We start from the raw sequence: 27,227 nt of genomic DNA, 5'->3' as shown, positions 1-27,227 counted from the left end.
AAATAGTGAAGTGAAACAGAGCAGAAAGACTAATACCTATATGGGARCATATWTTATTTTGCAGTTGTATGCTGTATTTACAGTAATTATTACTATCCATAGATTTGCCATTTTTCATAAATATAAATAAATACAAATGATAAGTAAATACAAAGTATATTGAATGGAAAGGATACACAATAAAAATTTTATAAAAACAGGAATGAGATTGGATGTAATAATGAAGGACATAATTACAGCACTGGGTTTTACTTTTGAATGCTGAMTGTTTGAATGTTTTCCTGTTTTTTGCACTGAAAGCAGTGAGTGTACAATTTGTAATTCTTTTGAATTTCATTTCATAATATATAATCTGACTCACTGTTGTAAGATATGTTGAGGTTAAGAACATGAAACATTTTTCAAAACATTTTTCGTAGATAATTTTTTAAAGTAGATAAATAGGATGTTCATCATTGTTTTCTGTCTGATCAAAAGTAATAATAATTTCAAAGTGTCCAAACCCACAAATAGTGAGTTGGAAAGGAAGGCCTACAGTGGAGAGAAGTACTATCTGTCCATTATAGGATTGCTTAATCCTCATTTTCTTCTTCAAAATTGAAAGCTAGAGAAAAAAAATCTGGACTACTGCAGGGTCTGTTAGTATAGTTGTTGTTATGTATTGCTAATATAAACTGTTATACTTTTATATATACTATATACAGTTAATATGTTATTTTGTCATTATTTTGAATGTATTATCTTAAATCAAAAGTCACCCAATTCGTGAGATAAATAGTTTTTGCYAAAACTTCTTATAGCTTCTTTTACCTGAATATTGAAGGTTACTGTCAAAGTTACAGTAGTACTCTAGTAGTCGTCAATACACAAATATCAGATTAGTTTTTTTCAGACAGAGATTTAACTTTTTTTTTTTTWATGACCCTAAAGACATCCTCCCTGATCCTATTAACGGGTATTATTGCATTTCTTGTAATATTTACTTGCTACTTTTACTTACTACTACTAATATAGTAATAATACTTTTTATAGAGAAATAAAAAAATTTGTCAGATGCCTTCATGCTGCTGCTGCATTTGTTTAATTCTGAAATAGTGTTATATATTTAAGAGTAGTCTAGGAAGAAGTGTTTTAGGTACTAATGAGATTCTGTTTATTTATRCAAACGTAAGAAAATAATAGCGTGAGACTGGAATATTAGAACTACTTTTTTTGGTGTACAGAAGTTGAAATAACACTGAACTAAGCATTTAAGATATTTATTCGAATTTTAAAATTTTATGGAAAACCACAATCATTAGGGCATAATCTAAATGGAAAACATTTGTACATACCTATTTGCAGAGACATTTCACTAAAGTATACCAGGACCATCTCATCAGTGTGATTTACATCGTGAGATGAAATATGATTTCTTTGGTAGCAAGCATCTACTATTTTTTAAATATTGTTTTAATATAGTAGGAAAAAGTCTGTTGAAGTTTGCGATGCTTTTGTCAACAGCAAGAGCTTCACTCTACCCTCATGCTAACCAGTTAGCAAGAAAGATGAGCTAAACTTGATTTTTGGATTTCCGGGACATCTGGGTTTYCCCAGAGTTTATCATTTCATATTATTTCTGTACAGCACATTGAAGTCAATAGCAAATGTACAATAGCAAAATACAACAATTACTTAGTTCCTAAATTAAAATGAAAATAGATACTCTTCTTACAGAAATATGAAGGGGAAATTACTCTAACAAAAAAGGAATTACAAAATGTGATGTAGCAAATGATATCTACGTGCTTCTGTTGTCTATTCACAAGTAATAAAAATATTCCAATTTATGAGATGATGGAARATTGTCCATACACAATATTGTATACAGCACACAGTGATGTATAACGTACAAGTATTTGCCTATGATGTTTTATGGSAAGTTGCAACAACAGTGTGCTTTGCAGTATAGGGGGAAATYGTGCTATAGTAMGGTTCATATMTATGGTTCATAAAATGAAAACATTTTATTTTTCACAAGTATAGTTTTTGTATTGTTTGGGAAAGAAGATGTATATTGATAGAATTTAGGTTAAAAGTGCTTTTCTTACTAACTGGAGAAGTAAAGACAGAGTTTATTAGATTTCTTCAAGATACAGGAGGAGTATGTAAGCTGAAGCAAGCTTTAACATTTGGTATTAGAAAGCCTATGGCACAGCATGGAGAGGTACCACAGTAGAGAGATCTAAAATTATATGTATCTATTAACAGATGCTGAAGAATAACTTTTGCTGCAGTATTAATACAGTTTTGTGAAGTCACAGGTAGCACACAGGAATGACTGTAGTGGTCCAGACCGGCGGTCCACCTGGCTCCTAACCTGGCAGCCGCAGTCTGGCCCTAAGCAGGCRTCTAGGGAGCAAAGAGGACAGTCTGAGCTTTATAAGATTTGCCCTAAGCACTTTTACAGCTTTCAGATATTTTCCTCACAGGAGGTTTCTTAAGCTGATGTTGTTTGTCTGTTTAGAGTGTGCCTACATTGGCATTTTTATGTTGTCCTACTCCTGGCTAAGCAGAGTGTCCCAGAGCATGCTGGCTTGCAGGAGGACCTCATCTGGATGATGTCCTCCTGAAGAGCACCTAATTCCTTCAGCCACTAACGAGGGTGCTGAGGCCACCAGAGTAAACCTAGGCTGAAAGAATCTCCCAGAAATGCAAGGCATGTGGCTTTGTGGTTATTGGCACCACTTGTTTGGTCCTACAGACCAACCACACTACTCAGGCACGGCCCTAGCAATCCTGAACACATCTCTTCTGAGGATGTCTCCATGATCCTCTTGAATCATCTACTGTGATCGCAGCATTCTTTGGCAAGAAACCTCCTCTTTTGCTTGACCTGGCTTCTGCTAGCTTCATTTGATGATGTAGTACTTTTCATATCAGAGCAGATGATGAGGAGCTGATCCTGTCCACCTCTTCACCTGTCCACTCATGGTTTGGTAGACAGTTGMGTGTTCTCCTGCACTTCCCTCTTTTTGTGATACCCAGGAACAAAATAAAAGTAAATTCAAAACTTTAGAAACATAGCATTTTTCATTAGCCAATATTACACTGTCTGATACTATGAAGTCAGCTGAGGTAAGTTTAACTTCCTTGTATAACAAGGCCTTGCATGTGTAGAACGATGGGTACACCACTAACATATGCTGTGGCTATACAGCATGACTTCAGTAAGGCTTTCATTGCCCTAACAGTGATACCTTTTCACTTAACAATCTTTTAAACAAACTGGGATAAAGAGCTGCAGAGCTCTTTAGGAAGCCATGTGCGGGGAGTAGCCAGTAGCAGCTCACCATCCAAGTAGAAGGACAGCTACAGTGACATTCCTCAGCATCTGTCTTGAGTCCGATACCAGACCACATTTTCATTAATCATTTAGATGACGGAACAGAATGTGTTTGCCTATTAAATATATAGAGGACACCATGCTGAGAGGGGCTGCAAGTTCTTTGGAGACAGAATGAGAACTCAAAAAATGGAGATGTGATCTGAACAGCAGCAGGTGTGAGGTATATACATTTAGGCAGGAATGATGAACTGCACAAATGTGGGATGGGGAATGTTGGCAGCTCCTTCCAGACTCTACCTTTCCGTGTAGACCACTCTCAGTACTCCARATATTAGTGGCACACCAAGTCCTCTCACACGCTGTTTTTCTTGCTCCAAAATTTGTCAGAGATGAGACTTGGGCTTGTCCAAGCTCAGAGCTCAATTGGATACTCGATTCTTTGATTAGGTTTCCTTATGAGGACCTGATAACAACTGGCTTGACTGTCAAGCAGTCATTTAATGCAAAGAATATATGCTACAGTTTCTCTTTATATATATAGAATACGTTTCTTATATACTGTATCACATTTTCACCCATTGGTTACTGCCATCTGTAACAGACTGATCGCTGTAACTCTCTCCAAAGTATGCTCGGAAGCTCCAGCTAATAGCAGTGTTGTGTGTCCAGTTCATATGCAATATTTGGCCATCTTGTTTCCGTGGAAAACGTGATAGGTGCCTCTATAGATTTCCATTACTCTTTTGGCAGATAGAAAGCTCCAGCAGTTCTATAGCTAAAAGGGCTAAATTCCATGTTTTATATCTTGAATTAGGATTTAATCTTTGAGAAACAAGCAGTTAGGCAACACTTCAGAAGATGATCTAGGGGGCCTTACGTGAATATTTATTGAAAATGCTGCATAAAAGGCAAATGCCCCCTACCAAGCAGTAGGCTGCAAGACACATGAAGTAAAGCTTTGGTGTACTCAACAGTTTGCTTTAGATTGCAATGTGTCCAGTTTGCAGAGAATGTAGAGAATAATCAGAGCCTAAAAAAACAGGATTGTTATGGAAAGATTGGGGTCACTTAACCTAGTAAGAAAGAGTACAGGATAACAGTCTTCCGATGCATACAAATACAGTGATGGGAATAACTTTTCCTCTGCTTTTATCGACTGAACTTAATTTGCAGCTACGAAGGCTGAGGTTGCCTGCTGTTTTCTAATGGCATAGCTATTAAAACAGCAGAATAGATCGCCTGTAAGAACAATTTAGCCAAATCTCTATTGGGAATGATACAGGAACAGCTAGCCCAAAAAGGTGGGGTAATGACATCGTGTGCTCCGCCAAGCTGGGGTCTCCAGGCAGGGTTGTGAGTGGTTGCGTCAAGAGGGGAACTGGCCTGGTCTGACAAATGACTTGTGCCTGTAAAGGGAAGATGGAAATATCTGCAGAATTACAGCAAAGTGTTGGGAAATGTGAGTGCAGTATATTGAAACGAAGTTCAATGTGAAGGTGGAAAGCTGCTTCTCTCTTAGACTTTTTGCCTGCCCTCACCATGCTCTGCTGTATATGCTCATTCTGTTAGGTTTACTTGTTTTAATTTGTAATAAAGTTTTATTTATACTTTTTCCATGCTATCCATTCCCTGGTTCATTTAGTATTATTACTACTAAACCCAAATTCAGTACTTAAAAATTTTAGACATCTCATCTCTGTGCAACTTTCAAAATCTGAAATCTAAAATTACATGCCTGAAAATACTGTCAGAAACCAGGAGCATCTCTCATTTCAGTTAGTCAGTAGGAATTGTCCATTATGTCAGAATTTTAGAGCACTTATTTAGAAAAGGATTGGCCAATATACCTATTGAACAACTTTTGGCCTGCTTATTTTACAACATTGCAAAAATATGTCCTAGTTGAAWTAAGATTTCTTATTTACACTTCAGTACAGTAGATGAAACAGCAATTAGCATTCCAAGTATTAATCTAAACGAATATCTTGCAATGTACATTATCATGGAAGATTTACRTATCTATGCTATCAGAAAGTACATGGTCTTTTAAGTTTAAATAACAGTAGCCTACAATGGCTTCCAGGTTTTTGTTTAAATCTCTTCTGTCTTTAGCTGTGTAGACTGAGACCACAGAATGTTTTAGTTGTTCATGCTCAAAAACATTCTTTTAGGTGTATGTTGAGTCTCTTTTGAAGAGTCTTTGTTTCACATGGCCTAGACTGCTTTAAAAGGTAAATTGATATCACTATGAATATCAGCATTTATTGAGCTCTGAAGAGTGATTTATGTTAACTGAAAAATGGAATCAACAAATATGTGGTGTGTGGAAAATGCCCACCACCTTCGCAAAATAATAATAATAATAATAATAATAATAGCCATGGAAACGAAAGTCTTTTCTCTGGAAAGCAAGTCTTGAAGAGAGCTTCAAAAAATGTGTTACTGCTTTTTTGAGGAGCATGTCACGTGTCCTGAAATGAGTTAGGAAGGATGGTTTAGTACRGATACCTGCTTTGTAAGTGTGCAGTCGCTGCATTGTTACTGAGTCTATGGGTGTTAAAAATAGATAAATGTCTTCTGACTGGCACGTTTTCAGAAAAGCATTGTTCTTATATATGGATATCGCTGTTCCTATTTAGATGTTCAACAACAGTAAATATTTTTGTAAATACATTTTGCCAAAGCATAATAGTGTACTTTGTTGTTTATAAACAATTGTATCTTAGCTTGGAGTATTGAATAGACTTTTGAAAAATGGTTTTGAAATATGCATCAATTATAAAAATGAGGTGTGAATTTCTTAATTGAATCTATCCTAAGAAAATAAGAACTCTGCTTCATTCCTTATTTGGAAAGAATTCTATTCAAATAGCTAAAATAAAATCTTCTAAAAATGAAGTGTCTGTGACCAAGCAATTTAGAACATTTTTCAGAGGTTTAATTTTCAACTTTGTATATTTTATTATTCACAACTGCACTTTTTTCTTTGTTGTMAGTCACTATGATGATCATCTTAAAGCAAGGTTTTGAAAACTTGACTTGATGAAATCAAAGTAGCTTAAAAAGTATTCTGAATCAATATCCCTTAAAATTGTTCAGTTGGGGTTTTAAAAGAGTGTGAAGAGATATGGTCTTTTCTATGATTTGGTGGAATGATGATGTTATGGATTCATTTTTTTATTTGCTGATTGAAAAATTATTCAATGATTACGTATACTCTGTACTTGATTGAATTAATTTATTTATTAGTATTGCCAGTTAGCAATTATAAATTCGATTATTTCAATTAAGATTTTTTAATGACCATCGTATTTTTAATGTATCTGAAAGACAAGCAAGCTGAACATTTTGAAGTTTAAACTGAAAGGTAAAAAATGTTGTTTCTTTACTACAGCAGAGTACAGTACAATCCACAGTCCATCAACACCCATTAAAGATTCGGATTCAGATAGATTRCGTCGTAGCTCAGATGGGAAATCACGTGGACGTGGCAGAAGAAACAATAATCCTTCACCACCACCTGATTCAGACCTAGAGGTATATTTATTAAATGTCTTTCACTTGTTACAGACTCTGCTTCTTTTTACCATTATTTTGTGGAGAGAAGTCTGATATATAAATCAAGCCATTAGAGCTAACTCAGATTTTTTTCTCTTTTTTCCTGGAAGATTGAATTTTTCACCTAAGCAGCCTTTTTCATGAGGAGGACCTACTTTCTCTAAAAAAAAATTGAATTTTTTCCTCCTTCTGACAAAAAAGAAAGATTTTCCTAAGTGAGAGAAAGGTTTCAGTTTGGACAGGAGACACTTATAGCACCATAGCGGTTTTTGTTCACTCATGCTATGCTCACATTCCACTGCGTGGACCATACTTTATGTTCTGAACACATCTCCAATGGCACACCACAGCTATGAATGTCCACACTGCATTACTTTTCCTTTCCAAAAGCTTAGCCCATTAGTCATCATGGGAAATAGAATCCCACCAAGATTTAAAATACTTGTATTTGAACACTTTATTATTTATTAAAATATCATTTTGTGTGTGGYCAGAGGACAAATTTAAACCATACATATTTTCCAGCCGGGTATAAGTGAAGGAATTATTTACCATTGCCAGAAGTTCTTACATACGCAGCATCTAAATTCACCATTTACATCCCTCAGGTGCCTAAATCTCATTCAAAATGAGCCCAGGTTAAGAGGATTTAAGTGCTTAGCAGGAATTTACTTCTTTACTGTGTTTTTAGAGGTCATTTTTAAGAACATTTACATGAACATTCTTTTGTAAGTCTTGCAGAAAGACAAAATTCAAATGCAGAAGATTTAATTTTGAACGTCTTTCCTTAATATATTTCAGTTTTTAGCTCACTTCTGGCTTTAAAATAATATATTGTACAATATCATTTGCTGTGTGTATTTGACAATAACTGTAGTTTTATTCTAATAGAATATTTTATGTCATAGCAGTTATAATAAAAGTCTAACAGATTGTATTACTTACTCTCTTCTGGAAAAAAACTTGTTAGTTCTGAAAATAAATGGCAAGGAAACTACGGTTTTAATATATAACCATTTCAATACAATTTTCTTATTTGTGCGCTTACTGATTCAAGTCTAAACTTTCCATTTTAAGTATCAGTTCACAGAGGAACACATTGATTTGGTTCTCTTTTTACAGAGAGTATTCATTTGGGATTTGGATGAGACAATCATCATTTTCCATTCCTTGCTTACAGGGTCCTATGCTAACAGATACGGAAGGGTAAGTGTCAAGAAACTGAGGTTAATTTGCAGTAATATTTACTGATTTATGGGAAGACTAAAACATTAGTTAGTTTTCCAGGGACATACTAGTATTGGTATTTCAAGATATAAGATGATCAAAGAGTTAAGCTGTTTCACATTTCAAATTTTTGCATTTATTCAGCTGCTATTTGTAATAAATACTTAAATAGTATTGGGAATAATACTTTGACCACTTGAGGTTTGTAGGTAGGTGCGGAGTGCCTGAGAAACCTGTTGATATCACCAAAATCTGCAAAGTCTGGGCTCCTCTCAAATTAAGAACTTTAAGGAGTGAGCTAAACCCTAAAATAACATTTTAATTCTAGTGATCAGTACTGGAATACTGTGTATTAAAAAGACAAAATACTTCTGGRCACAGACAAATTAGTCCAACATTTTTTCTCATCTTTTTTTTTTTAAAATCTCCCTATTGATTGATGATTTTAAAACCCTGCATATGTGTTGAATCTTTCTGTTATGCACAAGCTTTAAATCATAACTGAACTTACAGAAATGTCTGTAAATTGTAGTTTTCTAGGTAATTCTTGGAAGAGAAACACAATTTTAGATGAATAAAAACAGTTCATGACTGGAGTGCCAGTCATAAAAAATCTTGCTTTTTGGGGGTAGTATTTTTGAAAGCTGATGTCTCAGCTTGCACCAAGATTTGTGTTCTGCCATTTCAAAATTCACATCACATGATGTATAAGCTAGATTTTTTTTTTAATATATGACAAACCCCTTCCAAGAAGAACTTTTGCAGATCACCCAAAAACCTAATATTTCAGTTCAGTTCAGGTCAGCATGAGGAGGAAAGTGCTAGTCCTCACTAAGAACTCAATGCCAGCAGAAACTCAGCACTGGCTTTTGGGCAGCAGAGCAGTGCTCGAAACRTGCAATTAGTCCATGTCGAGAAGAACTTATGCCAGCATATTTTTTTCATTTGTTACTAGTTCTCGATAGTGTTTTCATTAATAGGGGCCTGAACATAGACACCCTTTTTGCTGGATACATGAGGCTGAGGACAGTAGCTGCTATTCATCCACGTGGAGATAAAAATATGTGCGTTGCCAGGAGGTGCATGGCTCRTGCTTGCAGTCCCACCTCTGTCGAGGCTCTGTACTTGAGGGGTAGCAGTAGCCCAGCCACCTCCACTTGTGCAGCAGGTGACTCAATACTTCTGTTTTTGCTCAATGGAGCCTTGTTGCTGCACTGCAAAATGAGTATACATAACACAGGGATACCGGACATCACCTGTGGTAGGGAAAAACCTCCTTCATGCTGAAGAGAACGACAGCTTTACGTTGGGAGTGAGCACGTGACGCACTGTGAATAAATGTTAGRTCTTTTCAGATAGCAATAGAAACGTACCCATCCTTGGCTTACAGTGTTGGTCAAAAAAACGTGCCGTTCTTCCTTAAAGCTTCATTCATATCACAATTTCTCTTGCCTTATTGACAGATTCGGGAAATTTTGGTTGGTTTTGTCTGCCTTCTGACATCTAACATCATGTTTTCATGTGCTTATCTACTAKGGCAAAGGTTAGAAATGCACTTTTAATAATGAAACCTGGGCTGCTCACATAACTGTTAAAATACAGAAGCTGAATCTTCAGACAAAAAAAAAGTTAAATAGTGGGCATTTGGCAACTTAGCATTCAACTGTCTTYGTAAGGCCTGAAAGAGTTTCTTGATGAATGACTATGAATGATGAAYGGTCTTATTACTGAAGAAATAGATTTGCTTTTCCTTATTCTCTCCCTTATTCCCCCTAACTTCTCACTTTTGCCACTGTTTTCTGTATATCCTTCCTTCTTTCATCTGTTTTTATCACTTACTTTCCTTTTGCTGCTATTGTGTTCTTTTATTCCTCCTTCTACCATTCAACATTGTTTGAATAAAATAATACCCTTGTTTTTCAGTTTGCCTGGTTATAGTATCAACTTATCAACTGCTACGTTTTTATTTGCAGCTGATTTCAATTTTGTGAATTTCATGGAAATCTCTGAATCTACTATAGAAATATGATGTTGTACTTCCAGGAAAAAAAAAAAGGGAACAACTTTTCTATTAGCTTTTGGAAATCTTTTTTTATGCATATACAGAGGGAGCTTTGTTGACCAAATACTTCAAGTTTTCAGTTACTTTAATTGACATTAGTGCTTTAAACACTTATGAAAATTTATTTTTTGAGTCAGATGCCTATTTATAATGTTTTGAAATTTGGAAAAAGTTGAGGCCTTGTTTACTGTCGATATCTTGAAGCAGGTGGAAATATGTCTTAATATTGGCACAAGATTACTGTGGTCTTATGAATTTCCATTCTCTGTGAAAACATTTATATTCAGATGCTTTGAAGGAATTTTCCTTTAGATTATAAGCTGCTTTAACATGGTTTATTATATATTAGAGATTGAGGAAAACAAAGCCTGGTTTCACTTAACCCTTCATTTGTGACCTGTAGGCTTAAGTGGAAAATAAGCCTTGTACCCAAAGTGAACTTTCCTGTTTTTCAGCTTCTTGTTTCTCCACAAAACAATGAAATCAAGTGGGCAGAATTTAGAAATGACATACGGACAATGTTTTGGCTCCAATACCAGTATTCAAAACAAGAGGCCTGCTTAAGCAGTTTGACATTGGTATTTCTTTTCTTTAGTTAAACTGTACCTCCCTCGGAGATTTGTACCTGATTTTTGACCATCCCTGAAAAGACGCTGGGGTTGAACCTGCAAGTCCTAATAAACAGGAGCAGATTGTCAGCTTTCCCTCGCATTGTGTGACACCTCTCAATAATTAGTTAGCAATTAGTGGCTTAAAATTGCAAAAGAAGGCTTGGCATGGGATTTTTTTTTTTTAAACCGTATTCTAGCCTTGTCTTCATTAAAGTTTTCAGCCGCCACTGTAMTGACTGACACCAGAGTTTAACCTACTGCGGTGCCTTAGGCCACTGAGTCATAGATTGTGCGTTTTACCAGAGCATTTGCAAGATTATAACTACATAGATATTTAAAACCCTAATATAGATAAGGCTTTTGCTTCTATTAAAAATATGGGTATCCAGAGCTTCTTTTTAACACTTTTTTTTTATGCTAAGTGGAACTTTCTATTGAACGTGATTGCATTTAATGAAGGAATTAAGTTTTCTTTGTAAAGAAACCTGTTTTGTATCTTCTCTTAGATTTTATGACATTTAATCTGACATTTTCAGTAGGTGCCAATGATTTTCTTTTTTTTTTCTCCTAATTAAATTAGCCTAGCAAATGACATTCTTTTAATATTACTTTGGAGGAATCCTTGTTCTGTTTTGTCTACAATTTAAAAAATAACTGACTAAAATGGCTCACAAAAAACATTACGAAAATAATTGGGATGTAGCTAGCAATCTTCATTTGCATGTTAGACACCTCATGCAGCATCTAACTTCTTTTAGTAACTAGAGCTGAGAATTCTGTTGGATGACTTCTGTTAGTGCTCAGGAGAAATACAAATTCTCATCATCGGTTTAAAAAATGACTAATGGTGGAGTTGTAACTGGGCAAAAAAGATATTTGGGAATGTGAGCAGGTCTCTACTGAGAAAATGGCACCTGCTTTCCACTTCACTTGCCTACAAAAATGAAAAAAAAAAANAAAAATGAAAAAAAAAAAAAGGCAAGACATACATAGGTCAACAAATATAGCAATATTAGAGTAGAGTGGCAGAATACTTTTGTTCATATTTTAAAGTCTTCATTTAAATTAGGAATCCAAATACTCTTTTTTGATGGTACTATTTTAAATAGAAGATTTCTTTTTAAGAACAGAATCCTTATTATTAACAAAATAATATGACATGCTTTTTCTATCCTATTTAAGGGCTATTTTTTTTGATACTAGAAAACTTATTTACTCTGAACATGTGTCAGTCCAAGAACAGATGTTTTCTCTGTGCCATGTAGCTCTGTTTCTAAATGCTTCTTTCCAAAATTCTTTTTCTGGTTAGCTTTACTTTGTTTTGGGCATTTCCAGAAGACAAACAGACTGACAAACCACCACACTTTTCCAACTGTTTGCTACTGTTATGATTTGCCTTTTAACCAGTAGTTATAGCAACATGAAAAGTTCAGAGATCATGCTGAAACACCTATTAATTTGATTGAAAGGTGGAAAAAGAAACTGGGGATTTCATCTTTTATTTTTAACTTTGAGTTGTCATCGGTTTTAGAATATTAATTTATTTTAAGTAAAGTATGGTTTTCACTTCTGCAGTTTTATTTAAAATATAATTCCAAACAAGTTAACATTAGCTGAGGGCATCATGAGATAATATAAGATGTTCTTTCAAGCTCGTGCTTCTGTGCACTTGGATATACTTGGCATTGTACATGAGAAACTGTATATCAAATATACATATTAGGTTTTCTTTTCAATTTTTCAGATTGAAAATATATAAAACACACAAAAAAATCAAAACAAGACAAACATCTGTAATGCATTTGGTAACCACAATGCTGAACATGCTTTTTGAGTTTATTAGCTCAGTAAGGAATAAGTTGTTATGGTAATTTCTGTTGAGAAGTTAGTGTGTTATGTATTAATAACAAACAATAGATTTGTTCAGTCTGCATGGGTGGGCCCAAACTGGAAGAGCAATTAAAGCATGGTGTTGTGGAGAATGAAAGAGTGGTTTTGCATATAATTGTCATTTGCAAATAAAATATTAATGGCGATTTTCTTTAACGTTGATAGGTACTCGCAAGATCAACTCCTTTCACTGTGGCCAGTGAGAGTTTGTTTTGAGTAATGATACCATTATCATGCCCCTGGCTGATCATAAAACTGGTAAACAGTTGTAAAATCTGAAGGAGCTTTAGGTAGATTGGATTTGCAGCTGGTGGACTCCTTCCCTTTTTGCAGTTCTATATCGAGGGCAGTAAACCTGTCCGTGAATACACACGGGTGACCAAAGAGGTCCAGGGGCAGWAGCACGGTGTAAGCTAAAGTCAGATTTCAAAGTGTTACTGATAAGTGTTTTAGCACAGAGCTGGAGAGTAGCTGAAGTTAAACCAAACATGTGGATGCTACTTTTAATGTATTAAATAATCTCTCCTGAAAAATAGTTCCTCTAGCATACGTTCTATATTCTGTATACGTTATGAATGGTAGTGACAGAGTACTCTTTTAATTTCTGCTTTAAGGATCCACCCACTTCAGTTTCCCTTGGACTTCGAATGGAAGAGATGATTTTCAATTTGGCAGACACACATCTATTCTTTAACGATTTAGAAGTAAGTGTTCGTTATTTTAAAACACCTAATGGTTATTTAACATTTATCTCTTATAACRAGTTATTAGGTAGTTTGAAAATAATTTTTGGTTTCATCATTTTACTATGGAGATGTTAGAAAACAGCCCTATATAATGTAGTCGTTAAAATATACATCTACTCTGAATGTCCACACTGGCACCCAGAGACTACAGTGCTTTGAACAGTAGGTTTTTCTCCTCACGAGTCTTTGCATTTATGACCAAGTAGGCAAGTTGTAGAAGCGGATACACCAAGCCCATCTATGAACATTAGAATTCAATAGTCTGTACAGGCCATTAAATATTAAACTTCAGCTTCTGTAAACAGTTAATGGCGGGGTACGGATTTCTCACTTACGTCCCACTGTGGGGAAGTATTACCTTAACCCCGAGGGAAATCATTAATGTTGTATATGCTGTCAGTCTCAGTGGCGTATTACACTGGGTCTTCTGCCTTCCCCAGTGGCAGGTACAATTTGTTATGTGCTCGAGTTTCTGCGCTACTCCTGGCTCTCCCCTGCGGCATGCTGCGAGTCGCTGGTGTCGGCATGCGAAGGGCTTTTTCAGCCTACCCAGACTCTGGCTTGGCGACTCTTGTGAGATCGTTCTAAAACTATCTGAATCGCTGAAAGAGACTGTCACCATAATGCCTGGCTGTTTCATCTTGAAAGGGGAAAAGCAATTTCTGACAATATTTTAATAACAAGAAAACATGAAAACAGTCAGATTTCTTTCCCATCATAATGAAGACAGCTGTTTATTTAAAATTCAACTGTTAAGCAAGCTTGTGGTGAGGCTGCCAACACACATTAATCATCAAGTTGTTGTTTTGCTAGATTTTAGAAATGTGTGTTATTCCAGACAGGCAAAAGAATCTAAAAGATTCAAATGCAACTTTTGCTGATCAAAGTTAATTGGCAGCAATTGGCCTTTAAATATTTCCTGATGTTTCCTTTTCAAAATCAAGGAAAATACACCTTATTTAATAGATGAGCCAAAATCATTTGAAAAATGCCAGTGTGTGATAGACCTCAAATGTGGTTTGTCCAACATCTGTCCTATATTTTGATTTCTTTTCATCTAAAAAGAAACCACTCACAGATGAATTGGCATCTTGCAATGTAATGAAATTATTTAAATGTGCTTTATTTTTTCTTCCATTCCTTAGCGAAGTATTTATTTTTTATACTTACAATAAAAGACATGATTTCTTGAAATTTTAAAAAGTGTTTTATTTCATTCAGGGTATGTAAAGATGTTATTGTTTTGGATATAAGTGATACCATTAGTGAGCGATACGTATAGGATTGATTTTCAGACTTGTAGAAGAGAATAACGATGCTAGTTATTTTCCAAATCTGTTTCTGATTTATGGTTGTATTTCATCCAGAGCAGAAAGAGAAAATACTAGCATATCTTACCAGCATGTTCAATAAAGTTCATAGTGTTTTCATCTGTTGTGCATAACGAGATATTTAATAGACATGTAGCTACTTCTTGATACATGAATGTAACTGTCACTGACTTTAATGGAAGTTAATCATACACATCTTAGGGAGAGTGGATTATCTTCTGTAAATTGGTATGTCATGGCCTTAACTTTACATCGTTGCAGTTTATTCACTAAAGAGCTATGAAGCAATGTATGAAAAAATACTGGTTCAGGTACTTTGCTAAATCACAGGAGCTCATAGAATGATCTCGGCTCTTTTCATTTGCCTGGAAATGAGGGAGTTATCTGACATCTCCAGTCACAAGTATAGTAGACTGAATGAAGGAAAAAATACAGTGCAGTATTCTTCTTCGTATGTGACACGTGTGCAAGTGAGCAGTTGTGTTCATGTCAGGCAATATGTCAAAACAGAGTTCTGAATTTTGTCCTGTGTGTGCAGGGGCAGGGCAAGGAAACCATCTTTCCCATGTGATCAACTGATCTGCAGGGCATCACAGCAACTAACTTACCCTTCTGATCTCTTACAGCTTTTAGGATGGTAATATTCAGACCTCCTCTGAGGTCTTCAGGCAGTACGAATAGATAATAGAGCATGTGGGAAAAGGGAGGAAGGAAATGTGCGTGTTACTCCCTGGTGGCCACACAACCCCTGTGAAGTTTCATTATTCCTATGATAAGACTAGGGGAATGTAGTTTGCCTGACCTATTGCTGAGGAACATTAATTCTAATCTGAAAGATGATGTCCTGTTCAAGGGAGTGAAGAGCATGTTCTGCATGCAGAAGAGTGGGGGTGAGCTAATGGATTGTCCTAGGTCTACAGAAAAGTAGTGGGAGGAGCAAGAGGAAAATCTGTACTATGTGGAAAGCAGCACATTAGACCTGGACCTGGCCAAAGACTGAGGCTTTTAGTTCCCTGGAAATTTAAGTTTTTTGAAATATCTTGCAGACACATGGTTTTTTTGAAAGAACATATTCTYCTGGAGCTGCTGATTGTCTTTCTTGTGACTGTCACCATTATCAGCAGGGCCTGCCTAGTCCCCAGGCCCTGCGGCTCTGGAGGAGATTCCCCACACCCATGCCAGAATCTTGGCTCCGTGGCTTGCAAGTTCAGGCTCCCCAACAGCTTGACAGTTTTCCATCAAAACTGTGGGCTATCATCGTGGTTATACCTCAAGCTCAAGGCATCTCTCTTGCTGGTGAAGGACTGAGTCTGGAACATCTGCTGGTGCTCCCAGTAAGYCCTGATCTGTCCCATTTGTGTGAACCAGCGTCTGGGCTGTTGCAAGTCGAGAGGTAACTCCATTTGCCAGCCCCAGAGCTTAGRTGTTCCTGCCTGGAAACAGTGTGGAAGATAAGCAAATCTGGATTTGAGAACATGTCTAACCAGCAGTGTAGATACGTCTTTGAGCCTAGCCATACTCTAGAGGCATAATCTGAGAGCTGGTGCCCCCACTGCCAGGCTCGCAGGGAGCCCTGCCTGGCATATAGAGAGGCAAACAGGCTTGCAGGCAGACAATCATCTATCATAACTTTGGCCTATGATTCACATTTTTCCAGACACCACAAATTACTATTTTTTAAAAAATTCTTCTTTCAATCAGTCGCTTTCYGGAAGACTCTAATCAGAACACTACTCCTGTCACCCAAGTTAGGTGGAAAATCTCCTTCTGTCTTCTTGCTAAGGACTGCATTTTGAATGCAAAGGGCAGAGTTGTAGTAGAGATCTCCAAAGAATCACTTCATTTATTTCTCACCTAACCAACTTTTCATATCTCAAACTAGAGGTTCGTTTAATTTTATTAGGTTACCTTATGAACTTCAGCAGTCATTCTGTAGTCTGCATAAAGTGAATCAGTGCTATCAGTGGCGTTCAGAACTCCAGTTTATCCATCTTAATTTAGTAAGGGGCACAGCCAGATAAATGAACTAGCTAATTTCTTCTATGTTGCTCTTTTAATAATAATAATAATAATAATAATAATAAGAAGAAGAAGAAGAAGAAGAAGAAGAAGAAGAAGAAGATGAAGAAGTAAAGTGCTTTAAGGAAGTTAATTTTTTGTTCTCTGCGAATACCCTAAATTTTAATGTATAAAAATCTGTTAATCTATTACTTGCTATTTTTCAAGTCTGCTGAAAAAATTTAGTCAGATCACACCCATTAGCACTGAAGTAAACATTCTGTATATGAATAGGTGACTTACACTCAGATTTCCAATTAATTAGTGCACCTCACTTTGTTGTAGTTCTTCTATTATTACTTTAAAAAAAGAAAAGGGGGAGATGCACTGTTCGTTTCACTTTACGTCCATTTCTTTGGAGTAACGAAAATAATTCCAAATTGATATAATATTAAATAATTTCAAATCTTGAAGTAGCATTTATAAATTCTTGTGCAGTCTGTTAAATGTATATGGCAAGTATTTTATGTACTGAAAGGAAAATGCTTACTAATGTATAATTTGAGCTAAGTACTCTCACAAGCAATGATTTATTGTATTAATTGCAGTTTTATAATTGAATTATGGAACTATAATAGGACAAACAAAGGTCGAAAATAAATACAGTGTCTTCAAAATGGAGACTTTCAGGTCTTTGGGGCCCAGAATAGGCAGCTTACTTTGAAGAATGTCAGGCACATGTTGGAAGTAAATGTGGCTAAGCATAGATTGAAAAATTTTAGTTCAGGTTTTCCATATTGAAAAATCATGATTTAAATATTCTATACTCTGCCCTTTAATAGATTTTTAATAGTATACAGGAGGAAATAAGTATGTCGATGTAATGCTCTCAAGTGAACCAGAATTATCACCAGAGAATAATGTCTGATTTTACACTCCAGTTAGAAATATGTTCTAATAGGGAGCATAAGAAATAATAGTTTTATGATGTGTGTGGAGTAATTATGCATATTAGGTGTTTTAGAAAGTATGCTCAAGCGTTTTATGGAAATTGGCAGTTTCATGATTGGACTAAAAGTGRCATCTGCCTATTGCATTTTTAAAGGTTGTATGTATTCAAGTATTTATATCAATGTATTTAAGTATTTTCATCGACTCAATAGTTTTTCATTTCTTTGACATATCAGATACATATTATAGCTTGTTACGTTACAGGAAGAATTACTGTTTGTGAATGAACACCTTTTTTTAAAAAGGGAATTCAATGCTTTGCAAACCCTACTCTAAAATGATAATATCTCATTAGATCTGTTATTTTAGAAAGTTATACTGTTGTTTATTGAAGCAGGAAATATCACTTTACTCATTTCCCCAGTTCRTGAGGCCATTTTTTAAATATTACCTAAAAATTGTTATGAATAAGAAACTTTCTTTTTATCTAAGCGTTGAATTTTATTACAGTCATTAGAAATCCAATTAATTTGTAGTTTTCTTTCAGATTTTTTTTTCTCGTTCAGGCTTTTTTTATTTCTCTTCATTGCAGATTTCTARTGTGGTTTTTATGAGTTTTTTAAWCAAAATATTTTCTATATTATGAAACTATAAATAATTTCACTTTGACACCTCTAAAAAAGGAAACAATGCATAACAGCACAATAGTGATGACTGGCATTYAACTTCCTCCATTATTGAAGGATACATAATGCATAATCAGGGCTTCATAATTCACTTTTGTTTGTGAAGTCACCATATGCTAAGTGATGATATGTTTCTGAAAGTCGTTTATTATGAATGGCAGTATGGTATGAGTTTTTCAGCTACTTTAGTATCTCTTAATGATAAAAAGAAGACAGAAAAGTATTAGGCATTACTGTAAATCAATAACTTTTGTTCTTCAGGAAAAATAAAAGATAGTTAATGGTATATTCTAACAGCATTACTGGACTTGGCTACTTTCTTTACATTTGCCATTRTAACTATAAAAAGAAAGAAAAAATAAGGTCAGTGAGATAGCTAGATCGCTTGGAGATAATATAAAGATTTATATTCCTTTCTCCTCAGATTCTTACTTAAAATYCACCCGGATATTCATTACAGTGCTCTTGATGGATGTTCAGAGCATAGTCTCTTCTGTATTTAGAAAAGAACTGCGTAACTGCATTATGATTAAAACATAAGCTTCAGAATAATTTGCCTTTTGAGTATTGCATTAGTGCATTATTGTGTATGGCCCCTCTCACATGTTGCCTGCTTTAGGATTGCAGGTAGTTCCCATGATGTGCAGCTCTTGGTGGTACCTATACTCTAGGCTAGATGTAGCTGTAGCCTGGAGGCCAGAACGCAGTGGCTCGCTCCCTGGACATGGGTGCTAAGCACCTATGCTGCTTTCTTGTCCTTGCTGGCTCCTGTTGCTATCCTGATATCTTTTAAAAATCCTACTTTTTACATGTTAGTGTATGCTAGTGTACCTGGCTGTCGCAGAACATCAAGATACTGACTTACCTAGATGCCCCTTTTCACAAATTAAAGCAAAGAATAAACAGCAATTACCTCCTTGCACTCTCACAGTCTGTTTGGCCTGTAGGCCTCATTACTGATACAGAGACAAGTCCTTCTGGGACTCCTGTAGCTCTATAATTGTTAGCTTGGATATACTCAGATACAGAAAACGATAGGGAGAAATAAACTGCCAGTTTTTTTTTATGAAACCTTCTCTTTGTGGATTGTTTCCTGCATCTCGATCTAGCTCTCCATTTTTGTCTATCAGTATTTATCAAGATCACCTCTCCCTCATATCCTAGGCACTTCTGGACTCAAGGACACCTTTTCCTCATCACAARAACATACATGCTTCTCATCTTCAGTCTGCAAATTCTCGCCTTTGTAGGTCTCTCAGCAACAGCACAGTCAGCACTAAGGGACTGCACTYACAGGTCCTTCAGTGACTATGCACACAGATACGTCCCCAGTGTCCCACACGATGCCCTGTAGGAATGCTTCTGAAGCCATAAATGTTCTGTTACTTTCATCTGAAGGAGGAAAGGAATCTCCTCTCAAACTTGATACTTTAATGTGCCAGAGACTCAGATTGGTACCTTTTAGCATAGCAGCTCTCTGATTTGGGATCTTAGGCACTACGATAATGCATATTATTGAATAATAACATTCAACAGGTTTCTTACTGCGTGCAAGTTCCTGCACATCTCACAGAACCATAGTCACTGTAGGGTTACTTTCTCAAAGTGTTTTAGCACATCTCATCCTAGAGTCAAGCAATCTCATAAGTGAACTTCCTGGATGCAAGCTAGCACGTAAGTGAAGGCTTGGAGCAAGGTGGAGAGCTGGATGGACACTATTAGCATGTTGAAGTACCCTTCCATCGTATATTCTCTCACGCATTGTGGAAGTGTGGAAGTGGGCAGGTGTGTTAGGTCTGCTGTCACCAAGGTACAAGCTTCAATCAAGCTGTACAGAAGCCTATAGTCAGTGATGGGAACTGACAGAGCAGCACAGATGTAATCAGAAAGGCCAAGGAAAAAGGATTATTAAAACACAGTCACTGAAAAGATGAAGCCTTCTGAATTTCTCTGCACAGAAACATCAGTTCAAAATTGTTTTGAGGTCTGAGGCCATGCTCCTAGCTCTGAACAAGTTAAACATTTACAGGTCCTGGTGAACACATTTTGCGTATACATGTGTTGAATGAAGAGACACAGGGTCTATTTTTGTAATTGCCACTAATTTATAAATCCTATTCAGTCTTTTTCCCCCTCTTTATGCCATCTTCTCCTTATCTACAGAAAGGGTAACAATAATGATGATAAGGGTGGTATCAACAGATAGAAGGATGTTAATYATGTCATATGGTACACAAGAATGAAAGGAGATAAGGGAGAGGAACACTATGTAAATGCTAAGTCTGGTGGCTGTRGTAGTTTTCACTGTGCATAGTTGTAGCTGACTTGCTAAGAGTACTTCAGTTCAGTCTCTTTAACGTCTTATTCCTCAGGAACATACTGGCACGAATGCTGTCCGTGTTGACACAGTTAGAAAACTTGTGGATACAATCACAGAATCACAGAATGGTTGAGGTTGGAAGGGACCTCTGGAGATCATCTAGTCCAACCCTCTTGCTCAAGCAGGGACACATAGAGCATGTTGCCCAGGATTGCATCCGGGTGGGTTTTGAATATCTCCAGGGAAGGAGACTCCGCAACCTCTCTGGGCAAYCWGYTCCAGTGCTCTGTCATTCTCAAAGTAAGGAAGTTTTTCCTCATATTCAGGTGGAACTTCCTGTGTTTCAATTTGTGCCCGTTGCCTTTTGTCCTGTCTCTGGGCACCACTGAAAATAGTCTGGCCCATCCTCTTGACACCTAGATACTTCTATACATTGACTCCCTCTCAGTCTTCTCTTCTCCAGGCTAAACAGGCCCAGCTCTCGCAGCCGTTCCTCATAGGGCAGATGCTCCAGTCCCCTAATCATCTTCCTAGCCCTATGCTGGACTCTCTCCAGTAGCTCCAGGGCTGAGTAGWGGGGCAGGATCACCTCACTCCACCTGCTGGCAACACTCTTCCTAATGCACCCCAGGATAACATTAGCCTTCGTRGCCACAAGAGCACATTGCTGGCTCATGATCAACTTGTTGTCCACCAGGCCCCCCAGATCCTTTTCCATAGAATTGCTTTCCAAAACAGAGCAGGTCAACCCCTAACCTGTCCTGGTGCAGGACAGRTATTTCTCTCAAAGTGCAGGATCCTGTACTTGACTTTGCTGAACCTTGTGAGGTTCCTCTTTGCCCAGCTCTCCAGCTTGTCCTGCTCTGTCTGAATGGCAGCACAGACCTCTGGTGTATCAGCCACTCCTCCTCGTTAACCAACCCACAAAGAAATCCAAAGTAACAAAAAACATTGCAAATAGTCATTCAAGAAAATTCTCAGTTTTCTATTGTTTTAAAAGTTGCTGTTTTTCAGGTTTGATTTATTCATGCATACCCGTTGAAGTCTTCTTTTAAAAACCATTGAAAAAATACTTATATAATAAGAGCAGTAAGTAGTCACYGTTAGTCACTGCAGTATTTCAGGTGTCTGTTTCTGTGGCCTGGTGATCAGTATGAAGTCCACGTAGTCTGCTTTGGTAAGTGGAGCTTTCTGTTTGGGACTCTGAGATTTTGCTGTATTCCAAATAGGCTGAAGAGTAGGTAGGCAGGCTTAGTAATGAAATGCATTGATATATCAAATTACCCAGTATAGTAAAGGGCATTTGTCAGTGGAATCCATGCTAATGAAAAAGGGTTTGTGATAGACAGCAAATTAAGTTTTGGTGGAATTAATCCCATCTCCAAGATAGTACTTTGAAATAATTTGTAGCAGAAAACAGAATGTTTTGCCCAGTTACACATCCAATTGCACTTCCTTCCAGTGAAGGACTTAAAAAGTTCCTGTCCCCTTCCCAGGAAATAAAATAACAAAATTTGCATGCTTTTCACGGRTGGCAGCATGGGTATCTTCACATTACAGCTAGGTTCTGTATAGCCTGAAGTACCAGATTTAAAGATCTGCCAGCCTAGGAGATACTGTATCGAAGGGCAGCRGTGAGGTACTACCTGAAATCTCACGTCAGAGAAGTATACAGACAGAGTCTGTTGCTGGGATCTCAAATCGGCCCCGGGGTATGGTTACTTTAATTGCATTGCTGCTGTGCTGCAATCTCAGGCTCTGAATTGCAACATAAAAATAGCAATATAGTTAATGAGTGTCACGTGCAGACGTGATCCACTGCTTGATGGTTCAGTGCACTTCRGATCCCAAACTGGGTCATGACGTGATTCATCCTGAAGGCCTCTTCGTGCCAGAAGTGCCATTTCAGATTTGAATAGGCCCTTTTTATTAYGTAACTCAGCCCAGTAGTCTGTAATAGTAAAACAATGGTGCCAAATGAATGTGTAATTAGTTGATATTAATGGTACAAGCAGCTAATGTTACTGTTAATTAATGTATTACTTTCCGTGTATTCTTGCACAGAGAGGCTTCTCTTGGACTTTTAATATTTCAGGGAGCTGGCATGAACAAAATGTTTTTCACATTTTCTTTAAACATTATGAATACCACTGGAACAAGAGCCTATCTRCTACAGATGTAAATGCTATAGTTATGACTCATTCTATATAACACATTCATAAGTTTCCTAAGTAATCCATTATTGGTGTATAAGCTCAAAATCTAAGAAGTTTCACAAATTCAAATAACATTCCTGAGCAACAGATTTTGTGTTTGGGTCTCTGATTTAGCTGACAGATGTGTAAAATCTCATACAGCCAGTCAACTCCCTGGTGCAGCTGCATATGCTGAAGAGCGCAAGTTATTCCAGCTAAGATCAACATTAATTTACACTCAAATATCTTTCCCAGCCCACCCTTTCTGTTCATGTAAAGCAGTTATTTTGTGCTGATTCCACCACTTTGAGGCATTTTTTTTTCCTTAACCAACTCTTCCAATGCAAAACRCAGAATATAAACTGGAGAAAAGAGCACAACAATCACCTTAAAAAAAAATCTGTTTGTGTTGCTTTAGGTTCCATCTTAAATAGCAAACCACAGATTTGTATTAATCACATCGATGTTTTAAATGGATTAGTCTCTGGAAATATTGTGCCTTTTATTTTAGGAAAGCTTTACAAAGCTAAGTTTCATCCTATTATGCCTTTTTCAGGATGATATCGCGTTAGCCAATCCTAAGACTTAAGAACAAATGTTGGATATCACAAAATTGGCATCTTAGCGGTATGTGTGATAGGTAGTTACTATTAACCTCTTCAGCCTAGGTTTTATTTTAGCATGGATTCTAGCACATAGAAGTGTAGTTTTCTGGCATCTTGAGAGCTGTCATGGCGTTTGCTATGCAGTGTGCCTAGTTGTGACTATTATGATTGTAGTTTAAATTGTAAGAAAATATGCACATGCGTGTATTTTCAGCAGATCTCTTTGTGCGGGGCTTCTTTCTTTTTTTATTAAAATATTGCTACAGGGAGAAAAATTAAGTGTCTTTCATTCATTTTCTTTTAAAAGCACAAAAGTAGTGCTTGAAGTTGTTTCCCAAAATGTTTGAGTTTCACAGTCTCTGGAGATTTCTACTGTTTCAGTGTGGTTACAATAAGGCCTCTATCTGAATTTCATCCAGTTCAATGGTCTAACGAAACTTTGAAGAAGAGGCGGGGGGATTATTCCTTTTACTCATTGCAGTACCATTTTTATAATCTGTATTTTAAAGTAAAATATGACTTGTGTTAATTGTATTTTAGAAGTTTGTCTTTAGGTATAGTCATGGAGCTGAATTATTCTGTAGAGAACCAAAGCTATCTTAAAATGTGCTGTTAAAACATGACTATTTAGTGAGGACTTTTAAAATATAAATGAAAAGCAGCAACAAAAGAAACAATGAGGTATTGAAGTGATTCTGTGATTCTGTGAAGTAATTAAGTATTTGTTTTATTTTTTCCGTAATCCTTGTCCAGGTAGAGCAGGGCAGTCCTGGCAGGGACTCTTTTTCTGCATACTTTCTGAATGTTACTTTAATATGCAGATATGAGACTACAACTATTAAATACTCAGTGACAGTGGAATACAGACTGCTGACACGAGTACTAAACTTAGCTAAAATATTGTTGCCACAAGAGATCAGATATTTCTAACCAAATGATCCTTTAAGAACCCTAAAAAATCATTTGTCAATTGAAAGATCTGCTACCTTTCTCTGTGCATTTGTATAATTTTGACAATATAAGAGATGGATGCACAGGGAAATAACAACACCTTAACACTGGTAGATTCAGAGAAGAGCCAATTGTAGCAGCAAACCTCAACTGGGAGGTTTTCTGTGCATTTACTCTGACTGAACTGTTTAAATACGCTAGTGAAATATTTTAATATTCATTTATTGGACAAAAATGTGTGTATAATTATGTGTGTGTGTATATATATATATATATATATATATATATTTAAGGAGTATTTACAAACACAAAATTCCTACTATGGACCTAGCTTGGCATAAATTAAGCCATAATTGCTTACTAATAAGAACTGAATAAGCAGAACAAAGTCAATGAAAACGTACACCAACTTCTTTTTATTCCATCACTTTAATAAGTTCAGACATAAATTTGAATACAAGCAACCTCTGACTCCCAAACTATCAAGAGAACGACTAACAAAGTACATGTGTATTTCCTGAATCTAATGTACACTAGTCTAGTTTTTAATAGAACAAATATAATAACTAAAACCTTTAACAAAATTCATACAGCAAATATTTTTGTTAATTATTCATTACATTGAATATATATATATAAAAAAATATATCTTACTCCTTACCTTCCTATGAGGAGGGAGGAACATAGGAAAAAGAGTTTCATTTGAGTGGAAACTTTCAGATTGTCATCAAAAATAGATTCAAGCATCTCTGCCTGTATAATATTTGGGGTTTGGGGGAAAGAATCTATAACTTAAAATATAACATTATATACTGAGAAAGAACCTCGAATGTTGCTTTTTTGAATCCACTTCTGTCTTTTTTTTAATTAAAAATGAAATACTGTGAAAAGATTATTTTAAAAACTTACGAACAACGAAAATACATTTATTAAAACAAGTTAAATCAGCAATATGGTAGTATAGCTTTTTTTATATAACTTCATGTGATCATACAAAGGGTTAAGCCGTGTGATTTCAGGATAAAAGGTTTCCTGAGTTGACTATTATTCCTATGGTCTGCCAACAACTTTGCAATAAATGGAATGATTTTTATGGGAATGTGGTTATTCACAGCAAGACTACAGTTGGTGTCAGTATGAAAAATTCTTCTTTAGTAGATTCTCTCAGCAGGGAAAACAGATCTAAAAGAAAGGCAAAAAGTAGTTACAGAGTGCTCTGGCTGGTGTTGGTGACAAATTATGTTTACAGAATGATGGGTTAACCCATTGAAAAAGAAGAAATCAGAACAACAGTAAATCAGAGCTTTGCTCTTCTGAGTACTGCTGTTCCAAAACAAGTTACTTTTGATAATGTGCATCATTTAATAGCTCCCATTTCTCTTATCCATAAAGCAAGTGAGACTTTCAGGCTTTGAGTTGCAGTCGTGTAAAATAGTTCTTCAGAAATTAGTAAAATTACTGCAAAGTTATACCATTCTCCTTAAGATAAGAGTCTCACTCATAACATAAAATATTGAGATGTATGAGTTAGAATAAAATTCTTCTTTGATTAGATTTTTTATTAAAGTGTTCTTAGTATATTTATTTATTTATAAGCTTCTTGATATGTTTTGAAATATTACTAGAAGGAAAGTGATAGAAGACACATTAGTCTATTAATGAACTTACATAGTTAGTATTAACTTAACTATGTTGCATTTAGGTCCTGTTAGTCATAAGCTTTCAGAATACTCATTTAACAGCTGATTAAGTCGGTGGCAATTCCATGATAATTGGTTTTATATTTCATTTAAAATGAGGAGTAATAAAGTTAACGCAGAATTCAATGATTCTCCCAAACCATACAGCAACTTCACAGGTCTTAATCATTCACTCATTCATAAAGTTGCTGAAGTATCTTTTTTTGGTTAGTTTTGGTTAGGAATATTTTTTTTAAGAAACATTTAGCAGCCGTTTAAGGAGTAAACAGCAACATTGAATGCTTCCCGCTCTTTGTTTCTCTCATGCACAATTACCCTGGTTCTATTTAAACCATTTCATTTGCAAACCTGTCACAGAGCTTTACAAGACCTTAGTGTAGCATTGGGGCATGAATTTCCTTTGTTATGCTGAAATCACCAGTGAGGTACCAGCAAAGAAGAAAATCAGCCTAGCTGTGAGGGTGTCAAAAAAAAATGTTTATCAAGTACAGAAGAGCAGTGTTGGTGATAGGGAGAGATTAATTTCTCTTGAGCTGAACAGATGGGTTTATTGACCCAGAAGAAAATACTGACAGAGCTGATGCCAAAGACAAGGCCATTAAATTTAATATTTTCTCAAACCAGAAAAAAGTGCATTCTTAATTAGTCTAAATATCTTCATTAGAAATATTTAAAAAATAATCTAGGAGAAAAATTTTTTGTTTGAAAATAATATTCAAAAGAGAATGGTAGTATAGATGTAGCTGAAAACAGAATTAACTCTTGATGGTTGTTGAATGTGGTCATTCATGTGAATAATTGCTGGTAACGTAAAAGTTGAGAATTTAACAGTCCAGCTTGTCAGAACATGACAAGTTTTGCCAGATGACCTTTATTTAGCAATGAGCATTATGTCTGGTTCTGCAACAGTGAGAAATAGCTGTTTTCATGAAGGACCTACCTGGTTTTGGTAAAGTTACTTTGTTTGTCTGTGATTGTAAGATGGATCCTAGAAAGTCTTGGCAGACCTTTGATCCTTCACTAGAATACCTGAATGTTGAATAAGAAACAATTGTAGTCAACTGTTAC

General features: G+C 36.0%; 1 protein-coding gene across 7 annotated transcripts in view; it reads left to right on the top strand.

Moving 5' to 3' along the window:
- Positions 1 to 27,227, top strand: part of EYA1 (EYA transcriptional coactivator and phosphatase 1) — a 153,920-nt gene that overhangs the window by 102,908 nt on the left and 23,785 nt on the right. For all 7 annotated transcript variants that reach the window (XM_085325011.1, XM_085325041.1, XM_085325030.1 and 4 more), the window contains exons 10-12: positions 6,723 to 6,865; positions 8,009 to 8,092; positions 13,291 to 13,380. In XM_085325011.1, the coding sequence (XP_085181137.1) occupies positions 6,723 to 6,865; positions 8,009 to 8,092; positions 13,291 to 13,380 (317 nt within the window). The remainder of the gene's footprint in view (positions 1 to 6,722; positions 6,866 to 8,008; positions 8,093 to 13,290; positions 13,381 to 27,227) is intronic.

The sequence above is a fragment of the Rhea americana genome, unplaced genomic scaffold (genome assembly GCF_003343005.1).
Source record: "Rhea americana isolate MKP2758 unplaced genomic scaffold, rheAme1 scaffold_121, whole genome shotgun sequence".
Classification (NCBI taxonomy): domain Eukaryota; kingdom Metazoa; phylum Chordata; class Aves; order Rheiformes; family Rheidae; genus Rhea; species Rhea americana.
This window is presented reverse-complemented; position numbering and strand designations above follow the sequence as displayed.